The sequence below is a fragment of the Tachyglossus aculeatus genome, chromosome 8, assembly GCF_015852505.1.
Source record: "Tachyglossus aculeatus isolate mTacAcu1 chromosome 8, mTacAcu1.pri, whole genome shotgun sequence".
Lineage (NCBI taxonomy): Eukaryota > Metazoa > Chordata > Mammalia > Monotremata > Tachyglossidae > Tachyglossus > Tachyglossus aculeatus.
The window spans coordinates 5699354-5714003 of record NC_052073.1 but is presented as its reverse complement, the minus strand read 5'-3'; the positions used below and the strand labels follow the sequence as shown (position 1 = coordinate 5714003).

General features: G+C 47.9%; 1 protein-coding gene across 3 annotated transcripts in view; it reads left to right on the top strand.

The window, feature by feature from the left end:
- Positions 1–13801, top strand: part of UNC13C (unc-13 homolog C) — a 217730-nt gene extending 203929 nt beyond the window's left edge. For 2 of the 3 annotated variants that reach the window (XM_038750270.1, XM_038750272.1), the window contains 4 exons: positions 807–954; positions 7868–7960; positions 11939–12098; positions 12523–13801. In XM_038750270.1, the coding sequence (XP_038606198.1) occupies positions 807–954; positions 7868–7960; positions 11939–12098; positions 12523–12808 (687 nt within the window). In that variant the 3' untranslated portion in view covers positions 12809–13801. The remainder of the gene's footprint in view (positions 1–806; positions 955–7867; positions 7961–11938; positions 12099–12522) is intronic. The other variant, XM_038750271.1, reaches the window with a different exon arrangement.
- Positions 13802–14650: the final 849 nt, after the last annotated feature.

The window sequence follows — 14650 nt, the reverse complement described above, 5'->3', positions numbered from 1 at the left end:
TTTACTGTGTGCAGAGCATTCATTCATTCGTTCAATCGTATTTATTGAGCGCTTACTGTGTGCAGAGCACTGGACGAAGCACTTGGGAAGTACAAGTTGGCAACGTACAGAGACGGTCCCGACCCAACGGGCTCAAAGTCTAGAAGGGGAAGACAGACAACAAAACAAAACGTATGGACAGGTGTCGAGTCATCAGAATAAATAGAAATAAAGCTAGATGCACATCATTAACCAAATAAATAGAATAGTAAATACGTACACGTCAAAGAAATAGAGTAGTAAATCTGTACAAACATATATACAGGTGCCGTGGGGAGGGGAAGGAGGTAAGGCAGGGGGGATGGGGAGGAGGAGAGCCCATGTATTTATTTCTATTAATGTCTGTCTCCCCCTCTAGACTGTAAACTCATGGTGGGCAGGGAATGTGTCCGTTTATTGGTGTGTTGTGCTTCCCCTTCCTCCCCTTTCTCCTCCCTTCTTCTCTCTTGTTACCACTTCCTCTTTCTCCCACTTTCTCCTCCCTTTTTCCTTCCCACTTCTTCCCTTCTTCTTCACCTCCTTTCTCCCCCCTCCTCCCTTCCTACTTCCTCCCTCCTTCCTTCCTTCCTACTCTCCAATCTCCCAGACCCCCTCAACTTCCACAGGCCAGGTTCGAGTTACTTTGGACCGCAGGTCCCAGTTGAGTGCCCAGGGACTCGTGGTGCCACCAAAATAGCCCTTCTCTTCCAAATGGAAACCGTTTCTTATTTCCTGACGCTGGTTTCCCAGATCCCCCTGACCCTGCCCCTCTGTATGCATTTCTGCAGCAATATTTCCACGCCGGAGGAAGTGGACTGAAAAAGAACTTTCTGGAAAAGAGCCCGGACCTGCAGTCCCTCCGCTACGCACTCAACCTGTACACGCAGACTACCGACACCTTGTTAAAGAAATTCATAGACACACAGACCTCTCAGAGTAAGTGACTTGCCTAGTGTGGGAAGGAGAGTCTAGAAACAGTGGGCTCACAGTCTAGAAACAGTGGGCTCAACTTGTACTTCCCAAGCGCTTAGTACAGTGCTCTGCACACAGTAAGTGCTCAATAAATACGATTGAATGAATGAATGAGAGGAGGGTAGACAGACAGATCTAGCAGAGGGCTAGTGTTCAGGGAGTATTTTCATGACCAGCGCCTGCAAAGTCTTTATTCAAAATGTGAATTTACCTAGTTTTGTTCTGTGTTGGATCCCGCTAAAGGAATCGTAGAGCCCACCAGTTCCGAAACTATCGAATCATAAGCAAAATGTACAAAAGGATTCCTAATAATAATGCAAAATTCCCCCACATCAGATAACACGGGCAGAGTCTCTACCCCGAGAAGATGTCCGCGTGAAGCTCCTTGTTCTGGGCGTGAAAGTTCACTTCCTGATCCTCCCGCCTCAGTTGATGATGATGATGATGATGGTACTTGTTAAGCGCTTACTGTGTGCAAAGCACTGTTCTAAGCGCTGGGGGGGATACAAGGTGATCAGGTTGTCCCATGTGGGGCTCACAGTCAATCCCCATTTTGCAGATGAGGGAACTGAGGCACAGAGGAGTTAAGTGACTTGCCCAAAGTCGCACAGCTGACAATTGGCAGAGCCAGGATTTGAACCCACGACCTCTGACTCCAAAGCCCGTGCTCTTTCCACTGAGCCATGCTGCTTCTCAGTTCTTTTTGCAATGTTGCCTGGGCTCACTGCTCCAGCCCCACAAACCTCACTGCCAGCCATTGTCTCCCCTGGCCATCTTCCACATCTTTAGTGGCCTCCCTTTTCCTCTTCTCCCTCATAAAGCTGTGGGGTAAAAGCCCTCACTTCCTCCCGGCAGTCGCCAGGGACAATATGGCCTATATGGCCTATATATGGCCTAGATTGCCCCTCTCCCTCTAATAAGGTCCCCTAATAAACCTCTCAGGCCACGTACTAAGTGTCCCAGATTTACGGGGTTTGGCCATTCAGCTCTGTGGATATTCGGTCGTCTTCATTTCCACCATTGTGTTTTTTGAATCCTCACGTGGGCTTAGGAATTAGGGGGTGGGAGGGCCTGGTTTTCCTCTGAACCTTGCTCCCCAACAGTCCCCTCCCAACTTCCTTCAAGGACAGGGGATTTGTGTGACCCCCACTCATCTCTGCGTGTCAAGTAGGGTCAGGGACTCCCCATGCCACTGAGGTACACGCTGACTGCTCTGCACACAGTAAGCGCTCAATAAATACGATTGATTGATTGATTGACTGGCCAGAATGTATGCCCTCTCTGGGCTGGATGGGGACACATATTTTTCTGCCAGAGTGATAGATGCAAGCACAAACAGCAGTGAATTTCAATAAAGTGGCAGCAGGATGGAGACGGAACCAGTAATTCTGCTTTCACATCAATAAAATATGGGTAGATACGGTAGGTGTAAACAGATTGCACTCGGAGAAGAATGAGTTCACATCCGCCTGGGGAATGCAGGTTTGTTTTTATTTTTTTCTTTTAAGGAATTTTCCTGTGGAAAATTCAGGGTTTCGCCCAGATCTGCTTGGAAGGAACTTAGGTTAATGGGAATATTGCCTGCAGGCATCATTTTCTGGCCCCTCTTCCCTCTGCGTCCACACTCCACTAGCCCCACATTGGAACTCACTGTCTTAATCCCCATTTTACAGACAAAGTAACCGAGGCACAGAGAAGTTAAGTGACTTGCCCAAGGATGCACAGCAGACATGTGGCAGAGCTGGGATTAGAACCCAGGATCTTCTGACTCTCTGCCCCATACTCTATCAATTAAGCCACACTAACGCTGAACCCTTCAATCAATCAATCAATCAGTCAATTAATCGATCAGTGGTATTTTTTGAGTGCTTTCTGTGTGCACAGCATTATACTAAAGCACTTAGGAGAGTACAGTACAACAGAGTTGATATTCCTGGTTCCTGCCCACAGGAGTTTTCAGTCTATGGGGGAGATTGACAGTGAAATAAATGAGATGGGGGAAATTCCCGAGTGTAAGGAAATATATGTAAGGGTTGTGGGACTGGGAGTGGGGTGAATATCAGATGATTAAAGGGTGCATAGGGGACTGAGCTGAGTTCATCGACGTGAAGAGGAGAGCGGTTAGGGAAAAGGAGGAGTTAGTCAGGGACCCTGTCTTCCCATTCCACCTGGCGTCCCTAGCAGAGGCACTGTCTGAGAGGACAAGCCAATGGGACCTGGCTTCTCCGCACATTCTCCGTCCAAAAGCAGCTTTCCCCGGACAGACAGAGCCCATGCTTCATGCTAAACCCAAAGTGCCTCTTCCTCCAATAATCAGTTCCTTAATTTCCCAGTCCATAGATAATGGAGAATTTATCCTTGCAATTCACTGTGATTCCATTCAAACGCTATTTACTATAGTTGGGCATTCTTCAAGAGCTTTACAAGCCCCCTTCATGCCTAAGAGAACTATGAAAGGATCCTTTCTGTCCCTCTCTCCCTCCTCTCTCTCCTCTTCTCCCTTTCCCTCTCCTCCTTACCTCTCCTCTGCCTCTCTTCCTCCCTTCCTCTCTCCTTCCTCTCGTTCTCTCTCCTCTCTCCTTGTCTCCCTTTCTCTCCCTCCCCTCACCTCTCCTCTGCCTCTCTTCCTCTCTCCTTCCCCTCATTCTCTCTCCTCTGTCTCTCTTCCTTATCCTCTTTCCTGTCTCTCCTCCCTCTCCTCTGCCCCTCTTCCTCTCTTCTCTCCTCTCTCACCTCTCTTCTTTTCCATCTCTTTCTCTCCCTCCCCTCCTCTCTCCTCTGCCCCTCTTCCTCCCTTCCTCTACCCTCTCTTTCCCCTCTCTCCTTCCTCTCCTTCTCTCTCCTCTGCCACTCTTCCTCCTTTCTTCTCTTTCTGTCTCCTTCCCCCTTCTCTCTTCTTTCTTTCCTTTCTCCCTCCCTCCCTTCCTCTCTCTGCTTCCTCTGCCTTCTACCCTCTTGCTTTTCTCCCCCTCCTTTCTCTTTCCTTCCTTCCCACCCTCTCCCTCTCCCTCCCCTCTATTGAGTAGCACCAGATGCTACTCTTCTCTAGCTGTCAATGGAAATCAAACTCCAAAGGGATTACGGTTCCATTTAAAATTGATGAGGCCCGGGACTTAGAAGAAAGCTGGGACTGGGCAAGACACTTCCTCTCTTCAGTCCCTTTCCAATAATCAACAATGTACAGAACTGCTGGATGTGGAATGATTCTTTTTACATTAATGAAAACCAAGACTGAGGCAAAGTCAAATTTAGGGCGAGTATAAAGTAGGGTTATTTTCTTACCCAGTTCAACGGTAACTGGTGCCCAATTTGTTGCTCTGCACACAGTTGGCACCAAACAGATGGGGAATAGCACAGGCCTGGGAGTAAGAAGACCTAGGTTCTAATCCTGGCTCCACCACTTGTCTGTTGTGTGGCCTTGGGCAAGTCGCTTAACTTCTCTGGGCCTCAGTTCCCTCATCTGTAAAATGAGGATTAACACTGGTAGCTTGTAATCTACCCCAGTGTCAGCCAAGTGCCTGGAACATAGTAAATGCTTAACAAATATTCTACACACTCACACACACATGCACACACACACACACAGAGATCTGTGTGAATATACATATGTAAATATATGCCATAGATGCCCTTTGTGATGTATTTATATGCCATATATCACATATTATATGTGATAATATATTTATATATATATATATGTGTGTGTATATCTCTGTGTGTGTCTTTGTGGGTGGGTGGGTGTATTCTTGTGTGTACATGTATATATATATATATATATCTATATATCTTCGCTCATCTGTTCCTTTCTTCTTCCATTTTTCAAAGTTATCCAGTCAGTCGGTAATATATGTATATATGTACATATGTTTGTTCGTATTTATTGCTCTATTTATTTATTTATTTTATTTGTACATATTTATTCTATTTATTTTATTTTGTCAATATGTTCTGTCTTGTTGCCAGTCTCCCTCTTCTAGACTGTAAGCCCGCTGTTGGGTAGGAACCGTCTCTATATGTTGCCAACTTGTACTTCCCAAGCGCTTAGTACAGTGCTCTGCACACAGTAAGCGCTCGATAAATACGATTGAATGAATGAGTGAATGAATGAATGAATAATATACATATTGCCGACTGACCAGATGATTTTGAGAAATGGAAAGAACAGAAGAACCCAGTAATATTCAGATTCTTTCTCCACTGTCAGCAGCTAAAGCTGAATCCAAAAGGGGCAAATCTATGATCCATAAAGCTACGAAAGGCCTGAAAATGAAAGGCCCTTCTCCCCGGCCGAAATTCCACACAACAGAAATGTTTTCATCTGCCACCCTGTAGCCAAGTAGAAATAATTTGGCCTTCTGCAATCATGATAATCAAATCTCTCTTCTGAGGTTCAAAGAGTAACTGTAGTTGAGCCTTTCAACTGAGCAGTTTGGCTTATTCCTTTTCCAAGACAAGGGTTATACTTACTGTTAAAAAGCCGGCGTAAAATATGTTTCTCAGAATTGACCCAATTCATCATCGGGAAAGGTCTTCCTGACTGCCACTTCATTATATTAAGGGTCCTTTTGAATATTTATACACGATCAGGCTGAGAAAAACGTTCAAAACCCCAGTGTAATAACTATAGATTTTTTTTTCTTCGGGAAACAGATAATGTGATTTAGATTAGATGGGCAAAGATTAATCGCCTAACCGCTCTCTGTCAGAGCCTGTTTTCCTCAACTTTGTGTTTGTGGAAGTTAAAGAAACCGTAATCCCACAGAGGGGAGAGGTCAGATGAGCGTCTAAGGTCTCTGCTCCGTTCCATCCTGCCGACGAGATGGATTTGCCCTCAAAGTTGGGCATATTCCAACAGAACAGGAAGAAGAACTTGGAGAACGCCGCACAACAGGCTCTGCTTCCTTTTCTGTTGGCAATTCTCCCTTCTGGTTTTTGACGCGGGAGAAGGTCCATCTCTCTCCGGTGCCTCTGGAATTTGCCTCTGGTCTTCCGGCCAACTGGCCGGACCCTAGAATGTTGTTTTGGGGGTGAAAGCAAATGTCATGGGAGCACGATCGAGGTGGGGGGAACCTTGGTCTTCCTGAAATATGGCTCATCTGAGCCTCTGAACACCATCCTCTCAGGGCCGGGGCTGTGGCCAAGAGGCGAGGGGTGGGATAAGACCACCGACCCCAGATGGCCGGATAATAATAATAATGGCATTTATTAAGTGCTTACTATGTGCAAAGCACTGTTCCAAGTGCTGGGGAAGTTACAAGGTGATCAGGATACACACTGGAGATTAGTGGGGCTCCATTGTCTCTCAGGGGGCTGGGCATACCCTTCCAGGATTGAAGCTGAGCAGGTTCTCTCTATGTGAATCATAATAATAATGGCATTTATTAAGCACTTACTACGTGCAAAGCACTGTTCTAAGCACTGGGGAAGTTACAAGGTGATCAGGTTGTCCCACGGGGGGCTCACAGTCTTAATCCCCACTTTACAGATGAGGTCACTGAGGCCCAGAGAAGTGAAGTGACTTGCCCAAAGTCACACAGCTAAGTGTCAGAGCTGGGATTTGAACCCATGACCTCTGACTCCAAAGCGCGTGCTCTTTCTACTGAGCCACGCTGCTTCTCATGTAGCGTGGCCTCGTGGATAGAGCATGAGCCTGGAAATCTGAAGGCCCTGGGTCCTAATCCGGGCTCCACCACCTGTCTGCTGTGTGACCTTGGGCAAGTCACTTCTCTGGGCCTCAGTTACCTCATCTGTGAGGCCCACATGGGTCATGGATTTTGTCCAACCTGATGAGCATGCACCCCAGCACTTAGTACAGCGCCCGGAACATAGTAAGTGCTTAGTGAATACCACAGTTATTATTGTTGAAGGCATGGCCTAATGAGTTCTAATCCTGGCTCTCCTACTTGTCTGCTGGGTGACCTTGGGAGAGTCGCTTCACTTCTCTGTGCCTCAGTTACCTCATCTGTAAAATGGGGAGATTTACACTGAGAAGCAGCTTGGCCTAAGGGAAAAACATGGGCCTGGGAGTTGGAGGACCTGGGTTCTAATCCCAGCTCTGCCACTTGTCTGCTGTGTGACCCTAGGCAAGTCACTTCACTTCTCTGTGCCTCAGTTATCTCATATGTTGCCAACCTGTACTTCCCAAGCGCTTAGTACAGTGCTCTGCACACAGTAAGTGCTCAATAAATATGATTGAATGAATAAATACGTAAAATGGGGATTAAGACTATGAGCCATTTGTGGGACAGGGACTGTGTCCGACCTGATTATCTTGTATCTACCTCAACACTTAGTAGAGTGCTTGGCTCATAGTCAGTGTTTAACAAATAATACAATTATTATTATTATTAGGGGACAGGGACTGTGTCCAACCCAACTATCTTACATCTACCCAAGCGCTTAGTACAGTGTCTGGTACATAATAAGTGCTTAACAGATACTGCAGTTATTATTACTGTGCATTGTGTTCACCCCCATAAGAAAGTTCGAGCTCTTTTCCTTACTCAACCATTCTACATCCAACAGAGTATTTCGTGCACAGTTTTAAGTCCAACTAAAAAATCCTTTTGTCCCCTCAACTGTTATTCAAGGAAGGGAAGATTGAATGTCAAGGTAATGCACAATTGCTAGAGTTAGTGATGAATGGTTTGGAAAACATGACATTTCCTTCCGAAGGAAAAATCAACTTAAAATCCTTCACCTAGGCAACCGCAGGTTCCGGTTTCTTTCGACCGGGATAGCGCGATCCGGCCGTATTGGATCGTCGCGGAACGTCGAGAGCCGCAGAAATTGCCTCGAGTGGTTTGTTGTGGACATAGTAAGCGCTCAATAAATACGATTGATTGATTGATTGATTGATTGACTCTTTCCCCTCCAGGTCGCTCCCCCAACAACTCGGTGGGTCAGATATCCGTCCAGGTGGACCTCACGACCGTCCCAGGGACCGGGGAACACAAGGTCACCGTGAAAGGTAAGACGCCCAGCTGCATTTGGGGAAAGGCAATCAATCAATCAATCAATCGTATTTATTGAGCGCTTACTATGTGCAGAGCACTGTACTAAGCGCTTGGGAAGTACAAATTGGCAACACATAGAGACAGTCCCTACCCAACAGTGGGCTCACAGTCTAAAAGGGGGAGACAGAGATCAAAACCAAACATACCAACAAAATAAAGTAAATAGGATAGAAGTGTACAAGTAAAATAAATAAATAAATAAATAGAGTAATAAATATGTACAGTGTACATAAATATAAATAAATATGTACAATATAAGGCAGTGATCAGAGGAGAAACTGACAGTGTCAGATAATAATAATAACTGTGGTATTTATTGAGCACTGACTCTGTTCCAGGCTCTGTACTAAAACGCTGAGGTGGACAGAAGCAAATCGGGTTGGACATGGTCTGTGTCCCACGTGGGGCTCAGAGTCTCAATCCCCATTTTCCAGATGAGGTAAATGAGGCCCAGAGAAGTAAAATGACTTGTCCAAGGACACACAGAAGACAACGGGCGGAGCCGGGACTCCCAAGCCTGTGCTGCTTCCTCTCCCCAGGCTGATTGTTGCTCTCTGCCCCCTTCCCCACTGTCCCCCATGGTGATCTCCATTTAAAGCAGCGTGGCCTAATAGAAAGAGTCTAGACCTGGGAATCAGAGGACCTGGGTTCTAATCCTGCCTCCACCGCTTGTCTGCTGGGACAGCTCAGGCAAATCACTTCACTTCTCTGAGCCTTTGTTTCCATGTTTGTAAAATGGGGGTTCAGTCCCTGGTCTTCCTTCCCCTTTGCCAGCGAGCTACATACAGGGCGTAGTGGCTAAAGCACAGGCCTGGGACTCAGAAGGTCATGGGTTCTAATCCCACCTCCGCCACTTAATAATAACAATGATGGCATTTGTTAAGCGCCTACTATGTGCAAAGCACTGTTCTAAACGCTGTGGGGGGATACAAGGTGATCGGGTTGTCTCACGTGGGGTTCACAGTCTTCATCCCCATTTGACAAATGAGGGAACTGAGGCTCCGAGAAGTTAAGTGACTTGCCCAAGGTCACGCAGCAGACATGTGGTGGAACTGGGATTCGAACCCATGACCTCTGACTCCAAAGCCCGGGCTCTTTCCACTGAGCCACGCCGCTTCCCTCTTCACACAGCACACTTGTCTGCTGTGTGACCTTGGACAAGTCACTTCACTTCCCTGGTCCTCAGTTCCCTCATCTGTAAAATGGGGACCGAGACTGTGAGCCCCATGTGGGACAGGGACTGTGTCCAACCTGATTTGCTTGTATCCACCCCAGTGCTTAGTACAGTGCCTGGAACAGAGTCAGTGCTTAACAATACCATTATTATTGTTACTTACTATTATTATGATTATGATTATTATTTCACCCTCAAGAAAGTTTGAACTCTTGTCTTTTCTCAATTGTCCTATGCCCAACAGACTATTTCCCACACAGATTTAAATCCACCTAAAAATAATTATTACGTCCCCTCAACTATTATTCAGGGACTTACTATTATTATGATTATGATGATTATTTCACCCTCAAGAAAGTTTGAACTCTTGTCTTTTCTCAATTGTCCTGTGCCCAACAGACTATTTCCCACACAGATTTAATCAATCAATCAATCAATCGTATTTATTGAGTGCTTACTATGTGCAGAGCACTGTACTAAGCGCTTGGGAAGTACAAATTGGCATCACATAGAGACAGTCCCTACCCGATAGTGGGCTCACAGTCTAAAAGGGGGAGACAGAGAACAGAACCAAACATACCAACAAAATAAAATAAGTAGGATAGAAATGTACAAGTAAAATAAATAAATAAATAAATAAACAGAGTAATAAATATGTACAACCATATATACATATATACAGGTGCTGTGGGGAGGGGAAGGCGGTAAGGCGGGGGGATGGAGAGGGGGACGAGGGGGAGAGGAAAGAAGGGGCTCAATCTGGGAAGGCCTCCTGGAGGAGGTGAGCTCTCAGCAGGGCCTTGAAGGGAGGAAGAGAGCTAGCTTGGCGGATGGGCAGAGGGAGGGCATTCCAGGCCCGGGGGATGACGTGGGCCGGGGGTCGATGGCGGGACAGGCGAGAGCGAGGTACAGTGAGGAGATTAGTGGTGGAGGAGCGGAGGGTGCGGGCTGGGCAGTAGAAGGAGAGAAGGGAGGTGAGGTAGGAGGGGGCGAGGTGATGGATGGAGAGCCTTGAAGCCCAGGGTGAGGAGTTTCTGCCTGATGCGCAGATTGATCGGTAGCCATTGGAGGTTTTTGAGGAGGGGAGTGATATGTCCAGAGCGTTTCTGGACAAAGATAATCCGGGCAGCAGCATGAAGTATGGACTGAAGTGGAGAGAGACACGAGGATGGGAGATCAGAGAGAAGGCTAGTGCAGTAGTCCAGACGGGATAGGATGAGAGCTTGAATTAGCAGGGTAGCGGTTTGGATGGAGAGGAAAGGGCGGATCTTGGCAATGCAACATTGCAGCTCCGCAACGGAGCTGAGACCGGCAGGTTTTGGTGACGGCTTGGATGTGAGGGGTGAATGAGAGAGCGGAGTCGAGGATGACACCAAGGTTGCGGGCTTGTGAGACGGGAAGGATGGTAGTGCCGTCAACAGAGATGGGAAAGTCAGGGAGAGGACAAGGTTTGGGAGGGAAGACAAGGAGCTCAGTCTTCGACATGTTGAGCTTTAGGTGGCGGGCGGACATCCAGATGGAGATGTCCTGAAGGCAGGAGGAGATGCGAGCCTGGAGGGAGGGGGAGAGAGCAGGGGCAGAGATGTAGATCTGGGTGTCATCAGCGTAGAGATGATAGTTGAATCCACCTAAAAATAATTATTATGCCCCCTCAACTATTATTCAGGGACTGTGTGGCCTCCCAGATCAACTTGGATCTCTCATAATGCTTGGCATGTAGGAAGTGCCAACTTGTACTTCCCAAGCGCTTAGTACAGTGCTCTGCACACAGTAAGCGCTCAATAAATATGACTCAATGATTGCAGTGCTTAACAAAAACCATAACGGTTATTATTACCTGTCAGCCCACAGCTCTCCCCCATCTTCAGTGCCCTCCAAAATCCAACCTCCTCTACAAAACTTTCTTCCTCCCCAATTTCTACCATCCCAGCTACTGTCGCGTGGCTTAGTGGAAAGAGCACGGGCTTAGGAGTCAGAAGACATGGGTTCTAATTCATTCGTTCAGTCGTATTTATTGAGCGCTTACTGTGTGCAGAGCACTGTACTAAGCACTTGGGAAGTACAAGTTGGCAACATATAGAGATGGTCCCTACCCAACAAGGGCTCACAGTCTAGAAGGGGGAGACAGACAACAAAACAAAACATGTAGACAGGTGTCAAAATCGTCAGAACCAATAGAATTAAAGCTAGATGCACGTCATTAACAAAATAAATAGAATAGTAAATATGGACAAGTCAAATAAATAGAGTAATAAATCTGTACAAATATATATACAAGAGCTGTGGGGAGGGGAAGGAGGTAGGGCGAGGGGATGGGGAGGAGGAGAGGAAAAAGGGGGCTCACTCTGGGAAGGCCTCCTGGAGGAGGGGAGCTCTCAGTAGGGCTTTGAAGGGAGGAAGAGAGCTAATTTGGTGGATGTATGGAGGGAGGCCATTCCAGGCCAGGGGAAGGACGTGGGCTGGGGGTTGATGGCGGGACAGACGACTCCCACCTCTGCCATTTGCCTGCTGTGTGACCTTGGGCAAGTCCCTTAACTTCTCTCTGCCTCAGTTACCTCATCTGGAAAATGGGGATTAAAACTGTGAGCCCGACGTGGGACAACTTGATTACCCTCTATCTACCCCAGTGCTTAGAACGGTGCTTGGCACATAGTAAGCCACGCCGGGATGAGTCCCCGGAGCCCAACCCCGTGGGCGGGAGGACCGAGGTCCCCCGGCCCCGAGGCCAGAGGCCCTTCTCTCGTCCCCTCCTTTTCAGTCGTGGCCATCAGCGACCTGAACTGGCAGACCACCGCCATGTTCCGCCCCTTCGTGGAGGTGTGCATCCTGGGGCCCAACCTCGGGGACAGGAAACGGAAGCAGGGCACCAAAACCAAGAGCAACACCTGGTCCCCCAAGTACAACGAGACCTTCCAGTTGTGAGTCACGGGGGCGGGCGGCCGGTTGGGGAGGGAAGCGGGGCAGGGTGTGGGGGAACGACTCCAGACCGATTCGATTCGATCGTACTTATTGAGCGCTTGCCGTGTGCAGAGCACTTTACTAAGAACGACAAACAGGCCCATTCCCTGCCAAAGGACGTTCAGTCAGGGGAGGAGAGCTGATAAGGACAGCGTCCCTAAGTGTTGCCGTGAACAATTCTCCCTCTCCGTCCGGAAACTGGACGTGCTGTCGATCGAATTACGATCCAGTTAGGCCAACGACAGCCCAGGGCCCTCTAAAGTATGAGAACAGCAGGGCCTGTCTCTCTCCCAGCGGCGTGGGGATCAAAGTCCGGAGCTCGGGCCCCTCGGTGGATGGGAGAGAGCGGCCTCCTTCACGCTCCCCCATCTGCCGTCCACACAGCGTCCTGGGCAGCGAGGACCAGCCGGCGTCCTACGAGCTTCACCTGTCGGTGAAGGACTACTGCTTCGCCAGAGAGGACCGCATCATCGGCATGACCGTGATCCAGCTCCAGGACGTGGCGGAGAAGGGGAGCGTGGGAGCGTGGTACCCTCTCCTCAGGAGCGTCTCCATGGACGAGACAGGCTGGACCATCCTGAGGATCCTCTCCCACAGGACCCACGATGACGTGGCCAGGGAATTTGTGAGGCTGAAGTCGGAGACGAGGTCCAGCGAAGAGGTGGCCTGAAGCGGGGCCCCTCCCCTCGCCGGGTGACTGGAGCATGCGTGTGCAATTCGGCGGGAACGTCCAATAACTCGGTGAGGAGTCTCCAATTCAGCCAGGCACGAGGGCCGGTTTGCTCCTCTCTCCCCGTTCGGGCCTTCGGAAGCCGGAGCGTTCCTCCAAGTGCCAACACGGAGATCAAAAGTGAACTCCCGAGAGCGTCTTTCCAAACGTCGAGTTCATTCCGCGCCTCTCCCCTTCCACCCGTATTAATAAACAATTAGACTTCTGCGTTGGTTTGTTAGACGTCTGTTAGGTACCCGTGCGATGCTTCTCTTCTACTCAGTGATTCCCAAACCCACATCAGTCCCGTGTCTTCCCCCATCCTCATTTTCGATGTCTAACCGATAACTTTTTCTACCCTCACTAGACCTGCAGGTCCTTCTAGAGTGTGTTTGTAATTTTATAACGAAGTAACCGATTTTTTGCAGACAAATGAAATAGAAAAGGTGGGAGACATTTTAGGCCGTCTTCCAACCTTTCTGATATATCACTGTGAAGAAATGCTATTTAAAGCAATGCTAATCCCTGTTTGTTACTGACGTTTGATATCTCAGATCCTTTAGTTCCTCATCACGTCCAGGCTCCCGTCCCATCCGTGGTAGAAAACGGTAAGTTTGGGTGTCTACAGGGTTGGGTGTGCGGGGAAGCGGAGAGAAGAGCTACGGTCCGCCGGGTTTCTGTGTTGTTTCAAATTTCAGTTTTTGAAAAATGATGCAGTCTAAGAGTGCAAGAGGCGACAGTTCAGATAATGTTAGCATCGTGCCATTTGAGCAGTGAGAGATACCACTCTACATGCTTAGCTGTAAGCCCCGGTTAAGTGCTTTATTTCCATTTTTTTAAGAAATGTTCAACAGTTTGTACCGATGCAACGTTACTCTGTATTGCACTGAAGCGAAAATGTATGTCTTGTACATATATTTAGTGGGAAATGTAAAATAAAGCCTGGAGAACCGGCTTCCGATTTCGACGTTTGAAGTGGTTTCTCTGCCAACGGGGCTTCGAGTGAAAGGGGAATCCGTCAGTCGGTCGTATTTAGTGAGCTCCTACTGTGTGCGGAGCACTGTGCTGAGCTCCTGGGAGAGTCCAGGAGAGTTAGAAGACACGATCAGGAGGAAGGGGACAGCACAGTCCGTGGGGGAATGAAACGTGGTGGGGGTATTAAATATTGGGGGCCAACTGGGAAAGTGAGGGAAGAATTGAGCACCTGTATATATGTATATATGTTTGTACATATTTATTACTCTATTTATTTATTTATTTTACTTGTTAATATGTTTGTTAATATGTTTGGTTTTGTTCTCTGTCTCCCCCTTCTAGACTGTGAGCCTGCTGTTGGGTAGGGACTGTCTCTATATGTTGCCAACTTGTACTTCCCAAGTGCTCAGTATCATCATCATCATCATCAATCGTATTTATTGAGCGCTTACTGTGGGCAGAGCACTGTACTAAGCGCTTGGGAAGTCCAAGTTGGCAACATCTAGAGACGGTCCCTACCCAACAGCGGGCTCACAGTCTAGAAGGAGGAGACAGAGAACAGAACCAAACATATTAACAAAATAAAATAAATAGAATAGATATGTACAAGTAAAATAAATAGAGTAATAAATATGTACAAACATATATACAGGTGCTGTGGGGAAGGGAAGGAGGTAAGGCTGGGGAAGGGGGCTCTGCACACAGTAAGCACTCAATAAATATGATTGATTGATTGATTGAGCCCCGTTATCTCCTCCAAAAGGCCTTCCCTGACTAAGCCTTCATTTCCCCATTTCCTCTCCCTTATGCATCACCCTCGCACTTGGA